This window comes from Microcaecilia unicolor, chromosome 13, assembly GCF_901765095.1.
Source record: "Microcaecilia unicolor chromosome 13, aMicUni1.1, whole genome shotgun sequence".
NCBI classification, from domain to species: domain Eukaryota; kingdom Metazoa; phylum Chordata; class Amphibia; order Gymnophiona; family Siphonopidae; genus Microcaecilia; species Microcaecilia unicolor.
In genome coordinates, this window is record NC_044043.1 from 58,883,950 (window position 1) to 58,906,094 (window position 22,145).

A 22,145-nucleotide genomic window follows, 5' to 3' on the forward strand; every position below is an offset into this window, starting at 1 on the left:
TACCATTGCTGTGGGGCAGTAAAAAGTTTTGTTCCCACATTCGCAGAATTTTTTATTTTTAGTGTTGCCGTTTTACCATAGTATATTTGCGGTAATGGTAACGTCATTCTCTAGTTTAAATACCTCTGTGGCATTAATGTACAGGAGATGAGCCCCTTTCAAATGAAGGAAAGCTGTGGAATGAGAGGGCATAGGATGGTGTTAAGAGGTTATAGGCTCAGGAGTAATCTAAGGAAATACTTTTTCTTGGAAAGGGGGTGGATGCGTGGAATAACCTTCCAGTGGAGGTGCTGGAGACGAGGACTGTCTGAATTTAAGAAAGCATGGGACAGGAATGTGGGATCTCTTATGGAATGGAAGAGATAGTGGTTGCTGAGGATGGGCAGACTGGATGAGACATTTGGCCCTTATCTGCCGTCATGTTTCTATATTTCTATTTCACCAAGAGGTGTAAAATTTTCAAATGGAGGAAGTTTTTATTCTAGTGTGGCGCAAGGCCCTTCTACTTCCCCTGCACAAAGACTGCTTAAATACCTCCAGCACCTCTCTGAGTCTGTTTTGAAGACTAACTCTGTAAGGTTTCACCTTAGTGCGAACAGTGCTTATCAGTGTCTTGGGGGTAGACCCATGTCTGTACAACCTTTAATTGTTCTCTTCATGTGACGTGTTGACCTTTCTCAAACTTCCAACTGTGTCATGGGACCTCAACATAGTTCTCGCCCAGCTGATGAAAGCGCCTTTGAAGCCACTGACAGCAATTGTTGTCTAGGGATGGTCCCAGGTCTAGTTCACAGAGGCAGTAGGTTCATAGAGGCAGTCGGGTCCAGTTCACAGAGGCAGTGGGTTCCCAAAGAATACACAATCCACACGGGTTTGGATATATATCGAAAGTATATTGTATGTACATATATAGGCTCACAGCACTTAGTACAGGGAAATAGTACAATGCTGTATCTGTGTGTGTGTTTAGATGGGAATCAATGAGAGAAAAGTAAGACGGGGGGGGGGGGGGTGCAGAGAAAGAGAGAGAAGTGCCTAAGAAAGCAGAGCCATGTGCTCTGGGAGAGAAAGCTTTGGGGTAGAGCTGGGGAAGAAAGGGGGGCCGGGGCTTTGGTGGCTGGAGATGGGTGTGTGCAGAGAGAAAGACAGAGAAGTGACCTGAACAGAGCCGTGTGCTTCTGCTTTATACCGCAGGAACAGAAAGAGATCAAAAAAACTTATTTTCTTCCCAGCCTTTGATTTCAGCTCTTTCCTTTACCAACTGCAGTTTGCTTTCTGAAGTCAGGAAGGTGACCATTTTCACAGGTTATCCTCTTTGAAGTCCCTAGTTCTGGAGCCTATCTGTCTGGCTTTCTTTTGTTCTCCCTTAGAGCACTGCTCCCAGATGCCCAGAGAGTATATAGGTATGCTAATCAAGAGTAACTGAGAAACAACAAGGCTTTCAGCCAGCTGGGCAACATTTAGTCCATTTGCTATCCTCAGTGATTCTTGAGGGAGGGGGGAGTTACAGAAGTCAAAAGCTGGTTTAATATTAATCTAAGTATGTCAAGCTGGTTTCATATTAATTTAAGTATGTCCAGCAATCCTGACAACCGCTACCTGACCTGGAGGGTCTGTTTTAGTGGTGGCGCTTATATTTACAGTCAGTGAGCTTTGGGCCCTGGTGACGGATTTGATTTAGATCCTATTTCATCGCAGTGAGGTAGTTAAATTCCTAAATTCCTTCCTAGGCTGTTTTCAGACTTCCATCTTAATCAGTTATGTGTCCTAACAACATTCTGTCCCAAACCTCATGCCCATCCTGGTGAGAATATGTTCCACGCCTTGAGCTGCTCACGAGCCTTTCCTTTTTATCTAGAGAGGACAAAGGCCTTTTGACAATCCACCCATCTTTTTGTCTCTCTTAATCTGTACAGATTGAGGGCAGACATTAGTAAATGCATGTTGTCTTGTTGGCTTTCAGACTGCGTTTATTTCGCTTCTGCACAGGCTGGGCTGGCTCTGGAGGGTCATTCCCTCCTCGCATTGTCAGAGCCTTGGCTGCATCACTTCCCCTATTGAGGTCAAATAAATTAGATTTACAAGGCTACAATGTGTGCTTCCGTCTACTCATTCAAATCTGCCTTGAGCAGAGTTCCCAGTGAGACAGCCAATTTGGACAGACAGCTCTGCAGAGTTTGTTTGGTGTCTAGAATCCAGCTCCATCCTCCTAAGCCTGTTTTTTTTTTTCTGTCTCAAGCTACACCTTCCTATACCAGTATGTATATAGTATTGGGTTATATACTTTTCCAGGGTCTTGTTGTGAGTTTCTCTGGGCTTAATGATATTGCTTTCGGTGAGCCTGATAGCTAGGGATTCCCATATGAGAAACAATGTCCTACTTGTCCTCGGAGAAAGCAAAAGTTACTTACCTGCAGCAGGTGTTCTCACCTCAGAGTTGTATTCCTTCAGCAATAGTATTGTACTGCTGCTCCCGCACTTGCGGAAAGGCACCCATGCATACATGGTGGGATGCTGCCAAAGGCAGAACAGTGCACAATTTTTTGGATGCTGACTTTGTACTCACTATGTTTATGCCTTTATAAATTCCCGGTTTGACTATTGTAACATTGTATACATAGGCATTTCTAGGTTTAATTTAAAACATTTACTAGCTTTTCAGAAGACTGTGGCGAGGATTTTATGTAGGGCAAAAAAAAATGATCACATCACCCCGCTTTTAAAGCAACTACATTGGCTTCCTTTAGACTACAGGATTAAATTTAAGATCTTGACTCTGGTCCATAAAACACTATACAATAATTAAAAAAAAAAAACTGACAACTTTGTTTCACTTGTTTCTTGCATGCCTCTCCACACTCTTTGCTGTCTTACAGATGATAGATTGGTACTGCCCCATCCATCTGAGGCAAAATGGGAGTCCACTAGGCCTAGCACTTTATATTTTCTGGCTCCAGCGCTATGGAATTACTGCACTATCTGAGACTTGAGACATAATATTCCCCCTTTAGATCAGAATTTAAAAACATACCTATTCTCTGCAGCGTTTGATCACTGGTAAGTTTGTATTGGGATACGTGGGCTTGGGGTTAGTGGGTGTTGGTTTAAGAATGAATGCTGCCTCCTTTCTGTTACTGGATGAATGTATTGCTCTATCCTATCTAACTGTGGCATTCCTTTCAGGAATCAGTTTTTATAAATTGTATGTAAACCACCTCAACTCGTGCTTGAAAGAGGCAGTATATCAAATTAATAGGCAATAATATGCTGGGCAGTGTCTGCACTGGGCTCCGTCGGTTGTCACCACTCATATGTGAGAATTCATGTTCTGCTGTCCTCGAAGAACACCTGCTACAGGTAAGTAACTTTGCTTTATAGCTGAGAGGTTCCAACTGACCAAACCAAGAATCATAAAAGCTCCTTCTGTAACTGAGAACCAAAGGTATTCCATCAACATACTTGGTTCTTTGGTAGTTTGGTTCAAATAGTTGAAATAGCATGAGGGGGAAAAAAACAGGAATAAGCAGCTGTTTAATAGAAGGGCTTGGCATCCTGCTATTTAAAAGAATGGGTGGAACATACTGAATTAAATTTTCCTGAGGTACAGATATTGACATGGAAAAGCTTTAAAAATTAATCAGTCTTAATTTGTGCTTATCCTAATACAGTGACTTGACAGTAGTTTTGCATTTCCTTTCAAGTCCTGAAATTCCTTCATTTACTAAAAATGCCTCATGAAACCTGTTTTTAAATATTTCAGTGTAGCTTATTTTTCTCCCTATTTAATATGATTTTCAAATACACCTAACATATGCTAACCTCTTTCTTTAATATGCTCTAAAACATGTTTGAGTAGTACTCATCAGCTCCAAACCTGGAATTTGATCCAGGAACTACAATTATTTTTGTTAGCAGGTCATATTTAAGGAACAATAATCAAACTCTGCATTTGACGTAAATTCAGGTAATTTTTACTCCTGGAACTTGCACCAATAATGTAAGGGCCTCTTTTACTAAACTGCTCTAACAATTCCTGGTGCGGCAAATACACCCTGAATCGAGGGTCCCCAATCTAGGCCTTTGGAAGACGTCTTTCTGGCCCTTCTTGGTTTTTGTTGTCCCCAAATCAGAGCCAATCCCCAGAGTAAATAATTTTTTTGCTCATGTGCTGCATCCTGCCTCTTTAATTCTCCATCGCTTCCTGTTGCAGCTGAAGAATTTCAGCTGCTACACTGAACAGTCACAAGGTCCTCCTTCCACTGCCCCCCCAACCAGCTTTTTAACTTTTTTTTTTCCCCAAGTTCAACCAATTTTATTAAAGAATTTTTGTCATAGCTTACAAATAAAATGGTTATACACCAATAAATTGAAACAACTGTCATCTCTTCCAAGCACCCCCCCATCCCCTCTCCCCTATGCATTCCACCCACCCGTCTCAGATTAATAGAAAGTTGTATTTATTCTCTAGAAGGCATTTGTTCTTACAACCTCTTTGAGTCTTCAAGATCCCTCCTCCGCCCCCCCCCCCCCCCCCACCCGAACCTTCCCTACAATGCTCCTGGAGATGGTCGTGATGGCACACTCCTATGAAGCAACAACTCAAGAGAATTCCAAATCACAAGGTATTGAAAATGAGGCTTCTTCCAAGTTTGTTATTAAAAAAAACTATGTATGTGTTCCAGATCTTCAAAAAATGTCCTTGTGTTTGGAGGAGCCACAAGCTTCCCAAACAATCAAGAAATGTAATTGATTTTTCCAGTTCCAATATGCAGGGGGCCACTCTAGTGTCCCAAGACTGCAAGATGCATTTTTGTGCCAGAAAGCTTTTTCACTTTTTAGATAATTGTCCTCTTCCTGTGTCCCAGGAATAAGGAGCAAGAGAGCATGACAGTGGAGAATAGTAGATGCCTCTGGAACACGGGACTGCTAAATATGCTAAAAGTGAACCTACTGACTGTCCTCAATATCTGTGATCACACCTCAGCCCCAGTTTGTACTTGTCATGGGATGGGCACCATTGCTATGGGGATGGGGATAGAGGAGAGACACCTGTTTGACCTTGCCATTGCAGGGATGAGGGATGGTGTGTCATGCAGATTACATAAGTACATAAGTAATACCACACTGGGAAAAGACCAAGGGTCCATTCCTCAGCAACCCTCCAGACCGGTCAAGACGCTTGGGTTATGCATGCCTACCAGCAGAGGGAGACTGAGAACACTAACTTCAAACTGAGTACATATAACCTGTGCTAGCCCTCTATCTCCAGTATTTTCTCAGTCTCAGCAGAGGGTAGACATGCAGCCTGTGCAGCTTGTCCGGTCTGGTAGGATTTAGGTTCCGTGTTGTGAGACTAGTTAATTTTCAGTTATTTTCTGGGGATAAGTTGGTGAAAGAACAGTTAATCCCTGTGCCTGGAACTCTGTGGTGTGCAAGGGGTTGGTAGGTCCGGTGGGGCCTGCCATTGTCCCCTCTGGGGTGTCACACCCGGGTGGCCGGGTCCCTCCCCCCGACTGGCTCTCCAGTTTTGGGCAGCGTTGTGCCTCGGCTGCAGTGTTAATCCTGCAGCCTTGAGTGCCATTCAGATTATAGCAGCAGGGCTCAAATAAAGTTTAAAAAAAAAAAAAAAGCACACCTCGTGTGGAGAGCTGCAGGAGCTGCACTCCGGTGTTTCTGGAGTTGTTCAGCCGATCTGGGAGAGCTGAGCCAGTAATTAAGCGCCGGTGAGTGTTGTTTCTTTTCTTTTGTTTTCGCCGGTTGTTGTGATCAGCTGTTTCTGAGGCGCGAGTATGTCGGGGAAGTTGCTTCGTTGCCGGCTGTGCGCGCGTCGGGGTGTTGACGCGGCTGGCGGTCCCTGCCGGTTTTGTGGAGAGCCCAAGGCCCTATCCCTCGCGCCACCGGTGTTAGCAGCGGAGGTTCCTTCTGCGGGATCGCAGGAGGTTTGTGCGGCTCAGTTTGGCGCTTCAGCGGCGGTTCCGATTTTGGCGGGAACCGCCACCATCTTGGATTCAGGTCTTTTGGACGCTGAGACGGTCGTGGGGCCGCAGTCTCTCCCGATTTCGAGTCCCGCTGGGGGGGAGGCCTCGGGCAGCATGGGGTTCCCTCCAGAGTTTGTTTGGAGTTTGTTTCAGGCTTGGAAGGCGGGCCCTTCGGGTGCGGAGTCCCTTAGTCCAAGATTGGGGGGGGCTACCGCTAAAAGACCACGAGTGGAGTGCTCTGAAGATGTAGAGGTCTTTTCTCCTCCGGATTCTGAGGGCGATTTTAGCCCCCTGGAAGAGGAGGAGGGGTCGGTTGCAGGGCAGGATGGGGATCTGTCTTTGCCTGGGGAAGACCCCTCTGTGGTTAGGATTTTTCACAGGGATGAATTATCTGAACTCATTGAGCAAGTGTCCGCCACTTTAAGGTTTGATCCGGCGGCGGCTCCCATTGGGGATGGGAAGCAGGTGGATCCTTTGTTTAAGGGGATCAGGCGGGTCTCTCGTTCTTTCCCTATGAATGCGGACTTGAGAGATATGATCACGCAGGAGTGGCATTCGCCGGAGGCTCAGTGTAAGGTGGCTCGGGCTATGACCAAGCTCTATCCTATTCCTCAGGAGGACAGAGAGTCTCTCAGGCCCCCGACGGTGGATGCCGTGGTGACGGCAGTGACTAAGGCTACTGCTATTCCAGTGGATGGGGGGGCCGCGTTGCGGGACCCTCAGGATAGGAAATTGGAGACCTTCATAAAGCGGAGTTTTGATCTGTCTGCCTTGGCGCTGCAAGCGTCTGTTTGTGGAGGTCTGGTGGCTCGGGCGTGTTTTCGCTGGGCTGAGAGGCTCCTGGATAGCCCGCAGGCTGATAGGGCTTCTCTTGTTCAAGATCTGGCCAAGTTGGAGATGGGGTCGTCGTTCTTGGCGGATGCGCTGTACGATTTGTTGAGGGCCTCTGCTAAGAACATGACCTTTGCGGTGGCGGCTCGGCGGGCCCTGTGGTTGCGGGGCTGGGTGGCCGATGCCGCCTCCAAGACTAAACTTTGTTCCCTCCCTTTTAGAGGCTCTTTGCTTTTCGGGGAGGAATTGGATAAGTTGGTGAAGGGTCTTGGTGATGCTAAGGCCCCTCGGCTTCCTGAGCTTCGTCCCAAGGTGTCTAAGGGGGCAGCAGGGCGGGGGCGTTTTCAGGAGGCTCGGCGTTATCGGCCCGGTAGGTCTTCTGGGGGGTCTAGGGGTCGGTTTTTCCAGAGAACCCAGTCCTTTCGAGGTGGCCGTCGCGGGGGGCAAGGCTCTTCTTCGGGAGCGTCCGGTACGTCCCGTGTGTCTCAATGATGGTTTGGGGACCCAGCCTCTGGTTCGCGTGGGGGCTCGCTTGCGCTTGTTTTACCAGAGGTGGGTCCAGATCACGTCAGACCAGTGGGTTCTGCAGATAGTGCGAGACGGGTACGCCCTAGAATTCGACAGTCCCCTCTCCGATTTCTTTCTCGTGTCTCCCTGTCATTCAAGATGCAAGGCAAGAGCAGTACGGACCACTCTGTCGCGTCTAATGGGTTTAGGGGCGGTGGTACCTGTTCCCAGGTTAGAAAGAGGTACGGGCTGTTACTCCATTTACTTCGTGGTGCCCAAGAAGGAAGAGGGTGCCTTCCGGCCCATTTTAGACCTCAAGAAGGTCAATGCAGCTCTAAAGGTTCCCTCCTTTCGGATGGAGACATTGCGCTCAGTTATTGTAGCGGTGCAAGAAGGAGAGTTTCTGACGTCTCTAGACCTGACAGAGGCTTACTTACACATTCCCATTCTAGAGGCGCACCAGCGTTTTCTTCGCTTTGTGGTCTTAGGGAGACATTTTCAGTTTTGTGCGCTTCCATTCGGCCTGGCGACTGCGCCTCGCACCTTCTCCAAGGTGATGGTGGTGGTGGCGGCGGCGCTGCACTTACAGGGCATTTTGGTTCATCCGTATCTGGACGACTGGTTGATTCGGGCCAAATCAAGGTCAGAGAGCGAGGAGGCCACCGGCCGTGTGGTGACCTTCTTGCAGTCGCTCGGTTGGGTGGTCAGTCTGGCAAAGTGTCACCTGGTACCTTCCCAGTCCCTGGAGTATCTGGGAGTTCGCTTCGACACGAAGAAGGGCCGGGTGTTTTTGACAGCTCCTCGCATCTCCAAGCTGCAGGAACAGATCCGTCGGCTCCGAGCGCAGAGAGCGCCTTCGGCTCGGGCGTATCTTCAGGTGTTGGGTCTGATGGCAGCAACAATAGAAGTGGTTCCTTGGGCCAGGGCCCATATGAGAGAATAACAGAGAGCTTTGTTGTCTCGTTGGTCCCCTCAGTCTCAGGACCTGGAGGAGAGTTTCCCTCTGTCGGGGGTTGCCCGTCGCAGCCTTCGCTGGTGGCTCCACTCTCCGAATCTGGCGAAGGGCATGCCGCTGGACACTCCCAATTGGACGGTGCTGACCACGGATGCGAGTCTCTCGGGCTGGGGAGCGCATTGCCTGGGTCAGGTAGCCCAGGGACGTTGGACGTTGGAGGAAGCATCTTGGTCCATCAATCGCCTGGAGACTCGAGCAATTCGGTTGGCTCTTCGGTCCTTTCACAGTCTGTTAGAAGGCAAGGCAGTCAGGGTTCTTTCCGACAATGCCACGGCCGTCGCATATGTAAATCGGCAGGGGGGAACGAAGAGCCAAGCGTTAGCTGTGGAGGCGGCGGAGTTAATGTTGTGGGCAGAAGCTCATCTTCAGGGTCTCTCGGCGGGCCACGTGGCAGGGGTGGACAACGTGAGCGCGGATTTTCTAAGCAGGCACACGTTAGACCCCGGGGAGTGGTCCCTCCATCCCTCAGTGTTCAATCGACTGGTGTTGGAATGGGGTCGGCCGGTGCTGGATCTCATGGCATCGGCCGACAACGCTCAGGTCGCTCGCTTCTTCAGTCGTCGAAGAGATCCTCGGGCCGAGGGCATCGACGCGTTAGTGCTCCCGTGGCCGACTCAACAGTTGCTCTATGTATTTCCGCCGTGGCCGCTGGTGGGCCGCGTGGTGCAGCGGATCGGGCGCCATGCAGGTCTAGTGGTTCTGATTGCGCCCAGTTGGCCTCGACGTCCGTGGTACGGAGACCTGGTTCGGTTATTAGTGCAGGCTCCGATCCCGTTGGGGCCCAGGGTGAGATTGGTTCAGGGGCCGATCGAGATGGCCGACCCTGCTCCATTCTCGCTTACGGCCTGGCTCTTGAGAGGCTCAGATTAAGGAAGAAAGGTTTTTCGGCCAGGGTAATTGATACCATGTTGCATTCTCGTAAGAAGTCTACTTCTTTGGCTTATGTGCGGGTGTGGCGCATTTTTGAGAACTGGTGTCAAGAGCGGGATTATGTTCCTCTACGTGTTTCGGTCGCGGAAGTTTTGGAGTTCCTGCAGGACGGTCTTGACAGGGGGCTCTCGCTCTCTTCCCTGAAAGTGCAGGTTTCAGCGTTGTCTTGTTTCCGTGGAAAGATTCAGGGGTTTTCCTTGGCGGCTTCGCCGGACGTGGGGCGGTTCTTGAAAGCTGTCAAGTTGCTTCGTCCGCTCGTCGGCCGACGGTTCCGCCTTGGGATTTGAATTTGGTCTTGGAGGCTCTGGTAGGCCCTCCGTTTGAACCGTTGGCTTCCATCTCGTGTAAAGATCTTACTTTAAAGACAGTGTTTCTGGTGGCCATTACTTCGGCGCGTAGAATTTCGGAGCTACAGGCTTTGTCTTGTAGAGAGCCTTTTCTCTCCTTGGCTAAGGAGAAAGTGACTTTGCGGACAGTTCCTTCGTTTGTTCCTAAGGTGGTATCCTCCTTTCATGTAAATCAGGTGATTTCGTTACCAGTGTTGGGGGATAGGTCTGGTGATCTCTCTCAACGTCGTTTGGCTAAGTTGGATGTTCGACGCATTTTGCGGTCGTATTTGAGCAGAACGCAGGACTTCCGAGCGTCGGATCGTTTGTTCATTTTGTTTGGAGGTCCCAGAAAGGGGGAAGCGGCTTCCAAGGCTACTCTGGCTAGATGGTTGAAGGAGACTATTGCCTCGGCGTATTTGTTGAAGCGTCGGGCAGTTCCCTCGGTACTGAAGGCACACTCTACTCGGGGGGTAGCCGCCTCTTGGGCGGAAAGTAGTTTTATTCCTCCGCAGGACATTTGTAAGGCGGCGGCGTGGTCGTCCATCCATTCTTTTGTAAAGCATTATAGGATTGATGTGCAGGCAAAAGAGGATGCTCGGTTTGGAGCGGCTGTGTTGTCTTCTGCTTTTCGTGGGTCCCACCCTTAATGTGTCTACTACTTTGGTACTTCCCAAGCGTCTTGACCGGTCTGGAGGGTTGCTGAGGAAGGTGAAATTAGGCCTTACCTGCTAATTTTCTTTCCTCTAGACCCTCCAGACCGGTCAAGAGCCCGCCCTGTCTCTTATCAGAAGTATTTTTCAGCCGTGTCAATTATCAGAAGTATTTTGAGCCGTGTTCTGCTATGTCTGTTCATTTTATATTCAGTATGGTCGGAGAACTTTCTTTGACTCTAATATTATGCAGAGTGGGACGCCTGGGCGTTTCATCTGTTTAAGCACACTGTTGGTGTTTAACTATTAGTTTTCCAGGTACAGGGGTTTTATTAGTTTCAGAGTTACTGTTCCAGGGATTTGTTTCTCTGCTTTGCTAAGTGGATACTGGAGATAGAGGGCTAGCACAGGTTATATGTACTCAGTTTGAAGTTAGTGTTCTCAGTCTCCCTCTGCTGGTAGGCATGCATAACCCAAGCGTCTTGACCGGTCTGGAGGGTCTAGAGGAAAGAAAATTAGCAGGTAAGGCCTAATTTCACCTTGAGCCCAGCATCCTGTCCACGAGAGCGGCCAATCCAGGCCAAGGGCACCTGGCAAGCTTCCCAAACGTACAAACATTCTATACATGTTATTCCCGGAATTGTGGATTTTTCCCAAGTCCATTTAGTAGCGGTTTATGGACTTGTCCTTTAGGAAACCGTCTAACCCCCTTTTAAACTCTGCCAAGCTAACCGCCTTCACCACGTTCTCCGGCAACGAATTCCAGAGTTTAATTACGCGTTGGGTGAAGAAACGTTTTCTCCGATTTGTTTTAAATTTACTACACTGTAGTTTCATCGCATGCCCCCTAGTCCTAGTATTTTTGGAAAGCGTGAACAGACGCTTCACATCCACCTGTTCCACTCCACTCATTATTTTATATACCTCTATCACGTCTCCCCTCAGCCGTCTCTTCTCCAAGCTGAAAAGCCCTAGCCTCCTTAGTCTTTCTTCAGGACTATGTGCTTTTTCCTCCTGACTGCAGGCCCAGAGTGTATGAGTGTAAGTGCATCCCACATTAGGACTGTAAGACTAGGGGGTGTGCATTTGTTGGTACTTTCTGCTTTTCACTAATGCAGTATGACTGTATGTACGCTGGTGCTCCCTGCTCTGAGACTACAGCACTGGGAGAATAAGATGGATGAAAGGGAAGAGAAGGGATGAAAGAAGAGACAGAGGGTAAAATGAGAGGTAAGGGAAGGGACAAAAGAGGGGAGTGAGTAGGAGAGTATATTAAGGAGGAATGAATGGAAAGGAATGTGTGCCACATGCGGACCCTACAGTCCGTTTCTCTGGGCTTCATTCCCACAAGTGGCAGATGGCTGGAGGAAAGCAGGTATGAGAGTATCTATCTTACTCCTGGGAATTATGTTTCCTACCACTTTTATCCCAATATGCCCTTTCCCCAACCCCCTCCCCACTATTGATCAGACTTCTCCCAGGGAAGTCCCTCGCAGTGATTTAAAATACCTTAGGTAGCCCTGCACATAAAGTCTGATATCCCTGATCCAAAGTAAATATGCACAGACAGTTTTGCTTTATTGCATCTGGAAAAAAGTACTAGCAGAGATTTGGACCTGCTTTTTCTGCAGGTACCATTTTTTTTCCCTCAGGCATAATGTGCACAGTTTTTGAAAATGCAAACTATGTATGTCATTCCCTCCTCAACCCAACTCCAGCCCCAGGAATTTCCTCTGCCCGTGGGTAAAAGTGTGTGTTCTCTTCTGCGACTTTGTATAATCTCACTGCATAGAGGTAAGCAGGTTTTGGGTTTTTTTTTCAGAAGTCTATTTCCATTGGTAACGTGATGGCTTCAGTTGTGCTTATGTGTAAGCATACTATAACACCAGATGAGTTACTTATTAGGTGAATATGGTGTACAATGAAAAGGTTCCACTTTAATTTTTGTGTTTTTCAATCCAGCTGCCACCTGCTAGTCCTCTAAGCTTTCCACTCAATTTAGGCTGCAATTCAGTGAACCTTTACTTGCGGTAACCCAGGTCCTAAGATCAAAAACTAGTCTTGTATCAAATTTATGTCTTGCACATTATGCTACCACTTTGGCATTGTTCTTGTTCCTTTTACAAGAACATTTTGACCATTTCTCAATCCATACAGATAATGGTAAAATTCCCTTTAAATATAGGAACATTTACAGGCAGTTTATTACAACTGGAAAAGATGATGCTACTTCAGTACTATATTCATCTTTAGCAAAGATTGGAAATCATTCGAGACAGAGACTCAACTTTAATGTCAGCAACCACGAATAGAACTGGCCAGGGCTGAAATGTACTTGAATAGTAATAAACATGTTGAAGGTGGCAAGACAGATCACCAGAACTGACTTGGTGAGGCCAAGCTGTTACTGTCTTCTTCAAAAAGGCAACTAGATAAATTCAGATTTTCTTTAATATTAGTGCTTAGTGCATAGAAAACATGTGTATTTGAATTTGTGTGTGATCAGTTGCTGTTTAAAAGAAGGCCAACTGTGCTACCTGTCTGGGGGCCAGACTGCTGTTCTTTTCTGGGAATCATGATGAACACTTGGATTACAAGGTCTTGGCACTGAGATATAAGTGCTTTTCTAGCATATAACAGTTGTTTCAGAAAAATTAAGTGGAACAGTGTCCACTTCCTCATCACATCTTTTGCACATCTCTCAAAATCCTTATTTATGTTTGTCTCCTGTGTAAAAAAAAAAAAGTGTTGTGATGTATAATAATCAAAACAAATATCAGCTATATAAATAATGCAAATTTTAAAATTTACAATAAAACTAACATGAAAACAGTTTAATTGAAACAGGTCACCATCTTAATTCTCTTCTTCCTTTGTGTGTGTCTGTCTTCCTTCTCCACAGTAGTTTCTAGGATTATGCCCTTCTACTTTCAGGGCAGGAGCAGGGCAAGTGACACCTTCCTCTGCCCCCTCTTCCCCTATACCTTTTTAGTTCTGCTGTAATCGGCAGCCACTTGCAGGGCAGGGGTTCCTGTTTGCACAAGAGGCTCACATTCCACTTATAGTGGGAGCAGAACTCTGCTGTTCATAGCAGAGTTATGAGCCAGAATGTTGTCAGTCTTTTGAGAATCTGTCCAGTTTCCCCCTACCACACAGTAACCCACGCAAAAGCTATATTTTACTTCCTCCTTTCTTGGTAGTGTTCTTACCTTGGAGCTCCTCCTTTGTGCTCCTGATGCCTCCTATAGCCATACAAAGATGATGTGAGGGTCATCAGTTGACATTCCATGTTAAAAGAATCCCAGGTTTTTGTGAGGTATGCAAATTCACTATTGGATTAAAACAACCAAATCCGAGAACGAGTAGGATTGAGAAACAGTTCTTGCTTAGTCTCTCATGACATCTTTAAGTGTGACCTGGTATGACTGGTGTCTGCCTTAAATGTCAGGTATGACCAGTCAACCATGGAAAAGCCCTGACTCAGTTCAGTTTTTATTTTGATGTAAAATCTGAAGTGATTGATGTTAATAGTATCCATGGTTTCCTTAATGACCAGATATTTCTAATATCAAATGATGGTCATACAATGTAAACATGAAGGTGGCAGAAATTATCTGCATGGTTGACTAATAAGAACATAAAAATTGATTTGACTGCCAGTATTGCTAGTAGGGTCCATGTGACAATGAGATGTGTAAAGTTTAATTCGGTAATAGTTGCAGCATGGATTTTAATGCACTTTGTTTGAGTGCCGGCTCAGATCATATGTTATGAGTTTCTTTGCAGTTTGGGACGTTGGCAGGTAAGAGAAGAGGAGTTTTGCCCTTTGCTTGCTTTACTCTAGAGGAATTTGCTGCTGCTGCTGCCGCTGCCACCCACTGTTGGATGACAGGTTTTCCATAGCTGAAATCTTGTTTGTTCTACCTGCAGGTGAAAATAATGACAGACAAGGAGCTTTTAGCTATTGCCTGTGAGCAGTTCTTGGGGAAAAACGTTCAGGATGTAAAAAATGTCGTGCTTCAGACCCTGGAAGGGCATCTGCGATCCATCTTGGGTAAAAAGAACACTTAGGCTGCTACAGTCTTTAAGCCACTTCTTTTAACCTTTTAATTCAAAGTTCTTCAAATTTTACCATTTCATTGAGGGATTTTTACCTTTCAGTAGCATCACATCATGCAATGTTAATCACAGGCTTGTCCCCTCCAACACTGCCACTGTACATTAATACTTGCCTACTGTTCAGACTTTGTACTCTACCTTCCCCCATCCCTACACACAAAACTTTTGACTGTGCACCTCTGTTATGACCTGCAGTATACAAGTGCCAGCTCTGTGGGTGCTGAATATCCCCAGTATTGAACAAACTCCTTCATTGTGTCCAGGAAAGAGTAATTTACCTTATGTTCATCCTCGGTCATTGTAGAAAGTTGGCACCTGTGCTACAACACCTTGCTTTTTCAGCATTGGAGCTTTATCTATTGATTCTTATTCCTCCATGACTGTATTTTATTTCAAATTATATTCCTCACATCATATCAGATTCACTTGTAACCCATATTGTTCTAAGCTTAGATGTATGTATGGCAGAGCTGGTGGTTGGGAGGCGGGGCTAGTGCTGGGCAGACTTATACGGTCTGTGCCGGGGCTGGTGGTTGGGAGGTGGGACTAGTGCTGGGCAGACTTAGACGGTCTGTGCCAGAGCTGGTGGTGGGAGGCGGGACTTGTAGTTGAGAGGCAAGGATAGTGCTGGGCAGACTTATACAGTCTGTGTCAGAGCTGGTGGTGGGAGGCTGGGTTGGGAGGCGGGGATAGGGCTGGCCAGACTTATACGGTCTGTGCCCTGAAGAGGATAGTACAAATAAAAAAGTAGCACATATGAATTTATCTTCTTGGGCAGACTGGATGGACCGTGCAGGTCTTTTTCTGCCGTCATCTACTATGTTACTATGTATGCAAGAGTGCCAAAAGAAGTGGGTGCTGGCAGGGAGAAGGAGGAAAACATTCAAACATTTGAAACAAAACTTAACTCTTTGTGATTGTGTGGAAGTAAAATGCCTAACAAAAAAAATGTAAGGTCCTTTCTTTCATTGGACTAAGTGAATAGTTCTTGGAAGCTAACATTTCCTTCACCGCATCTGCATCCAAACAGAATGAGCTTGAAGTGGACTAACATCATAACTACACCACGTGCTTCTGTATCTGCTGAAGAACAACTAAACACTTTTACTTTACACAGCCCACTGCTAATATTTTCTTGTAAAATCCACTCAATGAACTGGAACAAAATAATGGTTGGAAAATGTACAGGTGTTTGTCCAGAAAGAAGCATCAAAGAAGGTGCTTGGTCTATATATAATCCTGTTAAGTATAATTATTGATCCCAGGTCACTGAAGTGTCATAGATCTGTTCTTTATATAATGTGCATAATCCAGAAATTCACTATGAAGCTAAAATGTCCAAAATAGTCCACAAAATACTTTCTCCATGCACAAAAGAAATATTTGTGTTTGGGCCTTCTGTGTTAAGTAAAAGGAAGTCCCAAAGACTGGATATTGTAAACCATGAGCTAACAAGGCTTCGTTACAATAGAAGAACTGTTTGAACATTTAGATATGAGTGAATTTATATGGAAAGCTGTTTCATTGGAAAGGTCAGAGTCCAAAAGCTGCAAAATCTTGCATTGCATCTGTCTTATTTGACAATATCAATGCACAAGTAATAGATAAGATTCAGAATATGACGTTAAATCTAGTGCTTTTTTCCTAGGAAATAGGATGCTGGAACTCTATTCAAGGCCAATCTTAAGGAAGGACCTTAAGGGGTAGCTTGAATGTGGCTCCACCCTCAGTAGCCACACCCCCTGCAACCAGCCACAGCTGAAACCATGAAACAGGCAGCATTGCAAATTTGTGCCAGTCCCCAGAACACACCAATGTACCTCTTATTTGGAAAACACATTTCTTAATACAGGCCTGTAGAATACCTCACCTCAGTCACCAAATATAAAATAAGTGACCACAAATTACAAATAGAAATGTGTGATGAAAAAACTGAACTGGAAACCTCAATAAACCTGAAGAAACAAAGAGCTACATCTCTTACTGCCTTTCCTGATTTTCAGGGTAGAGCATAAAAATAAACACTGCCTTAATGCTGCTGCTGCTTATTGTCATTATGATGGTGTGACTCAATGAGTCCAATCACTTGGCTACAAATATAATCAGATGAGGCAGAGCAGACTTATAATATGTACAGAAAGGATAGGGCAGGCAGAAAAAGGCATGCATAGAACTGAAATGACTGGTATATAAATCCACAGAGTTATTTTCTAAATTATATATGTTTAACATTTTTTTAAAAAACTATAATAAAAATACATGACCGCACATATAGGTGACCTGTTATAAAATTACTTCCTTCCGCACATATAGGTGACCTGTTATAAAATTACTTCCTTTTTCATCTTTCACTTTCTCCTTTTGTATTCTCTCCTAGGGCAGATGAGCATACAGATTTCCCACACTTAGTTCACACTCAACACTGCTTTCTTTCATGCCTATCCACAAAGCTTTTTAATATTCTAAATCACTGACAGTATTCATGTGCTGTTACTTGCACATTTGGTTAGTCAAGCCAGGTTGCCTTAGCACCTCTGTTTCCGCATATACACTGAGAAAATTTAACAGGGTTTTGTGTGCTTGTCTTCAACTTGTTCAGCTTGTAGGAAACCAGGGTCTTTTTAAGAATAGGGAAAATAGAAATCTAAAATCAGATTTATACATTCCAAATTTTCTTAGTTTTAGTTAGACTGACTATCCCGCCTTACATGAAAACCATCTAGGTGGCGGCTTCCAATTTTAATTTCAGAAGTGCTACAATAGGACACAAGACCGGGGGGGGGGGGGGGGGGGGGGATTTGTGGAGGGAAGAAGGGAAAGAACTCCATTTTTAGACAGAAGAGGGGTGTAGGAATTTGTTCAGTAGGTATCTCCAATGTCTTTCAGGGTGAATTTGAGGGAAACTCTGACACCTAAAGGTGAGGGTTAGCCAATAGCATCATTGAATAAAAATGTTTTTGATCTTTTTTTAATGAAATTTATGCTTTCAATCAATCAACAAGATAACTTGTATACAAAAATACACATTCAGTAACAAGAAAAAACATTCTAAGGGGAAAATATAAGTACAATAAAGTCCATAATAAGAGGAAAGAATCCAAAGGAAAATAAACCCTTGAAGCCAGGGTACAAAAGTAAAGCTACAGAAAATATTGAGGGGTTAAAATATCCATTAAGTACAGGCTTACTCAGTTACTCTTTCAAGCCCAAGACATTCCAGTTTCTTAGCTTCCAAAAATGTTTTTAATTGTCTGGGTCAAAGAAAAAATATTTATTTGAGGAAAGTGTCACAAAACATTTACAGATAATGAAACTTATACCAGAACTGGACAAAACTGAACCCTCGATACTTGACTGCTTAATTCTGTCACCATCGAACTTTAACGCAATACCAGTTCATTTTTACTCCGGAAATGAACTCTCTATACCTGACTGCTTAAAGTACTTTGTCACTTGTGAACTTTAATGCAATTCCAATCTGTATTTCTCATTCCGATAATGGCGATCGCCATTACGGCATTATGTAAGCCACATTGAGCCTGCAAATAGGTGGGAAAATGTGGGATACAAATGCAACAAATAAATCCTTGGAAGGACATGTGTTTAGTGACTGAAAACAGGCAGAGGTGCTGCTAATACTCTGGAAAATTCATGAAAGTATGGATGGGAGAGGGTGTAAGTGCCTCTGAGCTTCCATAGACTCTTTTAATTTTGTTGTTTGAGAGATTGGAGAAAACCTATTGTCTGCCCATACTTCAGAATTGTGTTAGATCTTTAAATTTGAAAAACTGTCATGTGACTTGTTTTTCTAAGGGTGTGACTTTTTAAATTTCCCTTCAGGTACACTGACTGTGGAACAGATTTATCAGGACAGGGATCAATTTGCTAAGCTGGTGCGTGAAGTGGCTGCCCCTGATGTTGGACGTATGGGCATTGAGATCCTGAGCTTCACTATCAAGGTATGGCAAAACCATAAAGAAATCAGACCCAGTACAATATATTATTGCAGTTATTTCAGTGGGGCTCCTAACTTTCTAATTAATTTTTTTTTTTTAGTAGCCACGATGAGTAATTGCTGATTGTATGTGCATAGGTTTGATCCAAGAACCCAGTCATTTTTTTTCATACTTGATCTGTTTTGAAAACAAGGCCTATTTGTGGCCATTGAGAACAAGTGTTGAAAACCTATATGGCAAGACTCCCTTTGCATGCACTGGGCAACCATATTGGAGTTGTTTCCCCAAACAATCAGGTTTAGAAATGGAGAAATGCAGTAGTCTTAGGCTGTCAGAGCTTGCTTGATTTTTTTTTTTTTTCAATTCAAGAGACCTCTATTAAGCAAAGATGCACTTTTTAAAAATGTTAAGTGCTAATACTATACATCAGTATTTATTACATACAGTGCTGCTTTGTGAATGTACTTTTATTTTAGCTTGGCAATTTCATTCTGCTCTTTTGGGCTTCCAGCACAGTCGAGAATTAGCCTTTATTTGGGTTGTAGGGCTATGAACCTTCATTCACAACTTATGGAGGATCCAGTTGTTTGTGACAGCTGAGTATCCAAAATATATTTAACTGGATAAGTTGTGACCCAAAATAGCCTTCAACCTAGCTGTCTGAACTTAGCTAGCTAGATTTAAGCCAGCTATAGAAGTGCTAAGAGACAGCTAGCTAGGGATTGGATTTGGATTTAGTTCACACCTTTCTCAGGGGCCAATGCTCAAAAGGTTCACGGTAGAGATTTCACTTTACTGTGAAAGTAGCAAGAAAAAAAAAATGTCCCAGCCTGCTCAAAGTAATGAGCATGCAAATTAATGCCATGTTAAAATTGTGATAGTAATCTGCTGCTCAGTGCTCAGCACTAACATTCCTGTCATTGGCTGAGCCAATCAGCACTCAGGTACTGACAAAGTTGACATCTTAAAAAAAAAAGGAAAAAACACAAACTTGCCAGGGCATGCATCAGCCCTTGCCCTCCCAACTCAACCCAACCCCCCCCCCCCCCCCCCCCCCCACACACACACACACAATCCCCGACGCCCTCCTTCCTCCACCTAGGTGCTAAAAAAATTGTGGGGTGGCTGACCGCCCCCCCCCCCTCCCCCCCGCCAAAAAAAAATCATAAATTCCCTGGTGGTCTAGTGGAAGTCCTCCCGCCATACCTGGCAAAAGGTTTCTGCACTAAATGCACGTGAGAAACCTTTTTTACTTTGAGCAAGAGCAAGGCTGCTGGGTTCATAATGACCGCATTAACATGCATTTTAATGTGGTCTGCAGTAATGGTTTCAGCACTAGTTAATACCCAAGCTGAATCCTTTTGAGCATTCGCCACACAATAATATGCATGCAAACCCGACGTTAACCACTGGCAGTAGTTTTGAGCATCCACCCCTCAGTAGTTCAAGGTGAGTTATGTTCAGGTTTGGTAGGTAACTTCCTGTCCCTGGAGAGCTTACATTCTCTTTGTACCTGATGCAGTGGAGGTTAAGTTTGATTTATTCTTATGGTACATCACCACCTTGAGTGAATTCCTTCAAAAATGCGGTAAATAATTCCTAATTAATTAATAAAGTGACTTGCCCAAAATCACATGGAGGGCCAATAAGATTTGTACCTGGCTTTCTCAGCCTGCTACTACAACCATTACGCTGTTCCACTCCAGTTGTTTATTTGGGTTCCAATCAAACTTAATCTTCTGAAATGGCCAGTTTTTGAGTAGCTAAATTTAGCTACCTAGAGAAAATCCTGTTCAGCAGGAGGATCTTTACACCTCAAGGGATCTAACCAAGTAACTCCTTGAATAACTAGCTAGAACACCTTTGGCTTTTAGTAGATAGATGGATTTTACTCAAGAATTTTAAAATGTGCCTCAAATTGTGGTATAAATCCAGGTATTTCTTCCAGGAATGGAAGATTTGTTGTGCAGCTTAAACCAGGGCTTTCCAATCTTGTGGTGATCCTACCACCATTTGAATGTTCAGAATATTCACAGTCAATATGTATATATGAGATTTGCATATTATTCTTGCTGTACACCGCCTTGAGTGAATTTCTTCAAAAAGGCGGTAAATAAATCATAATAAATAAATATACTGAATCTCATGCATATCTGTACTGGATATCCTGACCAGCCAATGGTTGTGGGGTCGCCAGGACTAATTGAGAATCTCTGACTTCTCCTAACCTTAAACCTAAACCAGACCCTCTAGTTCAGGCACCTAAAAATTCTCAGACACTTGCTAGATTTGGCTTGACTACCAGGAAGTTTTGTTTTTTTTCTAAAGTAAGCCTCTGGCTCCTTCACTCCAGCAAAACAGTATTGCAGGTCCCTTCTACTGCTGGGTTGTGACCCAGTCTGTAAGTGAAGACATCTCAGAGACACTGGTTAGGTTTTCTCAGCATGAATTCTTTAATCCTCCTCTTTTTTTTTTTTTTTTTTTGTAGCTGGATTTAAACAACCTCAAGAGTTCAAAGGGGACTTTACCCTCCCTCTGCAGTGCTGAGCATTATACTTCCTTGGTCTTTGTGTGTGAGAGATGCTCCACTGCATGCACCTTTATATAAGCAGACAGATATAGAACATAGCAACATTCTGGATGTTCTATTGACCAATTATTGCTTTACAGTGTGTTATAGTATGTTGAATTGTATGGTTTCATTACTTTGAATGTTTTAGGGATTTCTTTCTTCATATTATACTAACACTGTAGGGGAAGCTTAGCCGAGATTGGGTTGCAGAGCTGGTGGTGGGAGGTGGGGCTAGTGCTGGGCAGACTTCTACGGTCTGAGACCTGAAAATGGCAGAAATAAATCAAGGTCAGTTATACACAAAAAGTAGCACATATGAGTTTATCTTGTTGGGCAGACTGGATGGACTGTGAAGGTCTTTTTCTGCCGTCATCTACTATGTTACTATGTTATGTCAGATCCAGTACATGCTTAATGTTGATTTGGAAGTGTTTTCTTTTCAGGATGTATATGACAAGGTGGAGTATCTGAGCTCTTTGGGTAAGACTCAGACAGCAGCTGTACAAAGAGATGCAGATATCGGTGTGGCTGAAGCCGAGCGAGATTCTGGGATAAGGGTGAGTTCTTTACTCTTTGTACATGTGACAACAGCAGTTTGAAGTTGAGTGCCAGATTATGAAAACAGCACTTCAGTGTTCAGGCAGATATGATTCAGAGCACCCTTAGATTTGTATTACAGTGTCTTTACTCCTTTTAAGAGAGAGAGAGAAAAAATATTGGCAGGAAAAAACTTCTTGGTTCACCCAGACTACCTTTCTTTTACCAGTCTGTTGTGTTACCATAGATCCTACTTGTACACACACACATACTTTACTAAGGTCATTTTTGTATCTGTCCCATATATGGTTGAATTCTATCATTTTGGGTCACACAAAAAAATTAAGCCAAGGAAAGATCCTTGCTCTCCTTGGGAGGAGCCTAAACTAAAGCAAACTAATTTTAAACCTGATAGATTATAATATCTTTAATGTTCTAGGACTGTATCAATGAAGTTCAACCTAAGGGAAAAGAATTTGACTATTTAAACAAGCTAATAACTGTTTGTTGTAATTTCAATAAAAAAAGCAGGCTTCCATCAGCCAGGACCCGCCAGACAGGAAGCAGGAAATGACATCAGCAAGGGACCCAGCTGATGGAAGCCTGTGGGGCCAGCACCGTTAGCAATAATGGATCACTGCAGGCACCGGGAATGCCTGTAAGGTACACCGGGAAGGGACAGGGTTCAGCGATGAGTGGACAGATGCTGGGGTGCCGCAGA

General features: G+C 44.5%; 1 protein-coding gene across 2 annotated transcripts in view; it reads left to right on the forward strand.

Annotated features, from left to right (window-relative positions):
- The window catches only part of FLOT2 (flotillin 2), a 98,821-nt gene that overhangs the window by 63,255 nt on the left and 13,421 nt on the right, over positions 1-22,145 (forward strand). For both annotated transcript variants that reach the window (XM_030222288.1, XM_030222286.1), the window contains exons 4-6: positions 14,171-14,294; positions 18,200-18,318; positions 21,331-21,444. In XM_030222288.1, the coding sequence (XP_030078148.1) occupies positions 14,171-14,294; positions 18,200-18,318; positions 21,331-21,444 (357 nt within the window). The remainder of the gene's footprint in view (positions 1-14,170; positions 14,295-18,199; positions 18,319-21,330; positions 21,445-22,145) is intronic.